This window comes from Poecilia latipinna, unplaced genomic scaffold, assembly GCF_001443285.1.
Source record: "Poecilia latipinna isolate Pla-1442-1.1 unplaced genomic scaffold, P_latipinna-1.0 Scaffold1807, whole genome shotgun sequence".
Classification (NCBI taxonomy): domain Eukaryota; kingdom Metazoa; phylum Chordata; class Actinopteri; order Cyprinodontiformes; family Poeciliidae; genus Poecilia; species Poecilia latipinna.
The window spans coordinates 80,182-84,197 of record NW_015114423.1 but is presented as its reverse complement, the minus strand read 5'-3'; the positions used below and the strand labels follow the sequence as shown (position 1 = coordinate 84,197).

The window sequence follows — 4,016 nt, the reverse complement described above, 5'->3', positions numbered from 1 at the left end:
TTTGGTACACATGTGTATCTTGTCAGAACCTACAAAAACTTTCTTGGACCCATGGGCTAAACCCCACAGAAAGTCAACCGTTTTGGATCAAAGCCGCCTGTTTGTCTAACAGAAATTGTGTCTGAGCAAAATCCTCCTACAGCTTTTGTCATGCTGGCTTCAAAATTTCTAGCTCAATCTTAAGGCATTGAAGATTGAAAGTTATCAAAAGGTTTTTGCTGCATCAAAGCATGTGGGTGTGGCCAAGCCTCAAAATCTTGCTATTTGCCATAAAACATTAAGGTTTGATACATGAAACTCTTGGTGTGTCATAACAGTGCATCAGTTTTAATATTCGCATGGTCAATTGGGGACATCACCTTATCACTGCCCCCTTTGAATATGAAGTAACCTGTTTTGCTCCTGGATGTCTTCCTTTTACTTTTTGAGTCATGCAGATTTAAACTTGTCTGACAGCAAAATCACACTGAATTCTTGTCAGATTTCTGCCAAACTTATAGGACTTGACATGCATCCACTGTAATGACCCTTATTGACATGGACTGAAGGTGATTTGGAAGATTCGCCCAATGTGCTGCCTAGTGAACGCATGTGGGAATGGAGTGAGATTGTTCATAGTGCAATAGAAAGTTCTAATGAATATTCATAACAAGAATTTTGTTACATTATTTTTACTTGATTATGACTTTTCTTCAGTTTATACAGATATGCATACAGTTATGGAAAACATTAGAATCACAATTACTGTACCTTGGTCAATATGAATTATTTAAAATTACTCATTAAGACAATGCAATGTCTTAACTCTTAATGCAATGTATCTGTTGCATTAAGAATAATGAACTGCCTTGAGTATAAATGCAAATATTGATAAACATTTTGTTTCCTGTTCTGGCATGAAAGTGACACAAGCTCTGCTGAGCTGCGACTGATCTGGCTGGGAGCAGATGCTGCACATCAAGCTGCTCTTACTGTGGCTTCTCTGCTTAGCAACAGAGGAGCCCACTTTGAGCCCCCCCTCTGACGAGGACACCTGAAGTGGTGTAGCTATACAACCTTCTTCAAGCCAAGGTCACCTGCTGCCAGGGATGAAGAGACGAGGGCCATGCAGGCACTGAGCACTGCATTCCTCTGAAAGGAAAAGAACCGTTGGAATTATTCCATTATTGCTGTTAAAGGGGGAAAAACTCAATGATCAACAGCTTAAATTCAATGACTCCATTTATTTAATTCAGCACCAAAGAAGCCAGAAAAATCAACTGCATATCCTTGTACCTCAGTCCAAGGATGAGTGGCTCCAGCAGTTGTGCAGCAGATATTTAGAGCCTTTAGTGTAAAGTGAAAATAAGTTGAGGAGGAATCCATGCTGTTTGTGTGTGGCTGCAGGCTGGGGATGCTGAGCGACGACGCTGTGCCTCATGCTGACACCATTCTGGCTTCACTCGCAAAGCACCTGGAGGCCAAGCTCTCTTTTGGTGAGTGGGCTGATTGTTGGTGCTGACCAGAGTAACACAGTCAGGCATGGAACTATGATCCTTCTCTTCTGGATCTAGCTAAAGGTGAGCGGGACTTGATCATCATGAGGAACGACGTGGGAATTCGACATCCAACCGGAGAGCTGGAGATGCGACAGATCAGCCTGGTGGTCTATGGGGAACTGAACGGTTTCTCTGCCATGGCCAAGACTGTAGGATACCCAGCAGCCATTGCTGCCCGCATGGTTCTCGATGGTTAGTGATGCCTCTCTATAAGTTAGCACATTAGTAATACAGACGCTCCAAACAAAGATTTTCTAGTTGTTAGGCCTGTTTTGAGGCCTCAAAAACAATAAGGTAGTTGTAATGTATGAATCAATATCTGAATAGATCCCCAATTGTTCCAGTTTGGCCCTTTTTACTGGAATGTGACGATTCTGAGACTCTTAGTCAGTCTACCATTATCTCTCCATTCTTCTCAGTTATAACGACTGATTTATAAAATTTCAATCAGGTCAGAAGTAATTTCTGGCCGGTGCAGTCTAATTCAGTTCAGTTCATAAATCCTTTATTGCAAACGGAAATTAAAAATTTTGTTGTAACTGAAATCATCAAACTATCTTGAAAGAGTCATTGTGGATGCTGATGCTGTGGCCAGGAAGGATTTCCAGCAGCAGTTAGTCTTGCAACAAATTTGAAGAGGCCTCTGACTGAAGATTTTTTTGCTGTAATACAGGCAACAAAGACAATATTCACAGCAAAATGCCTTGATAGTCACAACCTGTGGTTGGCTTGCTGTGCTAATCCTCTTTTTCTTTTGCTATTCCTCTTTAAATCGCTATCAGGTTGAATCATAAAAACCTGACAGAGATGTTGGAGTAGAGCTGGTTTTAACTTCCTCCTCTCTCCGATCCTGTTTTGTATCCATGAAGTTTTTGTTTCAACTCCTCTGACAATTGTGATGTAGCTTAAGTACTATTTGAGCTTTTGAGAAGCTAATTAGCCTTGTTGCCATGGCTACACATTATAACTGTCTAAACTAAAAAAACGAAGAGGAAAAATCCTTCCAACTGCACAGCATCCAGAACCAGGGGGGGATAATTCTTCACACATCCAGTGCCTCAGCACAATAAAATTATAAACAGAAGTCTTCAAAAATAACTGAAATAACATTTGAAGTAACAGAGCACCATCAAAGAATGNCCTATAAACACAATCTACCAATCGAGATAGCAGAGAGATTACAATTTAAAAGTTGGGCATAAAAGATCAAGTGATTCCACCATTTAAAATAATATTTTAGCAAATTTTAGTATAAATTAAATTAGCATAAGGCAAATGTTAACCAACACATATGTTTACCAGCTTACATTAGCATATAAGATAGCATTTGCATTTTGGTAGCTTAATCATATAAGCCAAGTAATGTAAGATAACATGGCAACATGAGCATTTTACCTAATAAAATCCTGATTTAAGTTTAGAAGTTAGCAAAAAGAAACTTAAAAATGGAATGGTTTAAAGTTAGCAAACAAGCTACAGTTAACATTGTCACTAAGTTCAAATGATAGCTGTCTGTGAAGTGAATGGAAATGTTTTCATTTGCCAGAAACGACTGCTGCTGCTGTTGGTTTTTCTCATGAGCCACACTGATACAGCAGAACCAAACACTTTTTTTTCTCTCTGTAGGGGAAATCAGTAGAAAAGGTCTGCTGGTCCCAATGACCAATGACATCTATGGGCTGGCGTTGGCTCGGCTCAAGGAGGAAGGACTGCACATCATATCCAAGAGCATCCTGCAGGAGTAGAACATAGTCTGCAGATGTTAGAGAACCTGCAGAAATCCAAAGAACTTTGAAAGTGGATAAAATCAGCTTTTGATAACTTTACACGGGTTCCTTTAACACTATAAAACTCATCTGTCTGCTTTTGTCTGATTATTTTATTTTATTTTTTTGAGAAATGTTTTTGCTAGACCTACTCGCTTGTCATATAAAACTTTAAGTGTTAATAAAAATGTGAAAGCAGCAGTTGGCAGAATAGATATGAGTCAAAAATCAACAAATTTGGAAATCCATAGAATAATTAGTTAAAATAGTTTAAATGAAATTCATGCTCAAAATTTGCAGTCTCAGGTCAGAAATTTAGAATACATTCAATAATTCAAATGTTTTGCCTAACTTGTCCATCGGTATCAGAGGAAAATAATTAGGTCAGACAACATGAGTGAAACCAGAAGAAGAAATCCTCTTAAACAGATGTCAGTGTTGTCTTCATGTTGTAAGAAATGTTCTCCAAACTGAAGTTGGACCTCATCCAGCCTGACTGGAGCTCCCAGCTGATGTTTTTAGAAAGTGCACCAACAGTTCTGGAGCAGTTCCACATAGATGTCTGTCAAACAGCAAAGCCTTAGAAATGTTTTCTTTCTTTCTCTTATGACTATGTAGTACTTTAGCTTCATCAGCAAAATGATTCTGGATACAAATGTTTACATCTATTTGTATGCTTTTAGTGACATTAAGTAGAAATGTTTGACTGTTG

The 4,016-nt window shown here is 38.8% G+C and overlaps 1 protein-coding gene across 1 annotated transcript in view; it reads left to right on the top strand.

The window, feature by feature from the left end:
* The window catches only part of aass (aminoadipate-semialdehyde synthase), a 53,434-nt gene extending 49,929 nt beyond the window's left edge, over positions 1-3,505 (top strand). The window contains exons 20-22 of the mRNA XM_015014343.1: positions 1,387-1,475; positions 1,554-1,730; positions 3,165-3,505. Coding sequence (XP_014869829.1) covers positions 1,387-1,475; positions 1,554-1,730; positions 3,165-3,283 — 385 coding nt within the window. The 3' untranslated portion in view covers positions 3,284-3,505. The remainder of the gene's footprint in view (positions 1-1,386; positions 1,476-1,553; positions 1,731-3,164) is intronic.
* The last annotated feature ends 511 nt before the right edge of the window (positions 3,506-4,016 follow it).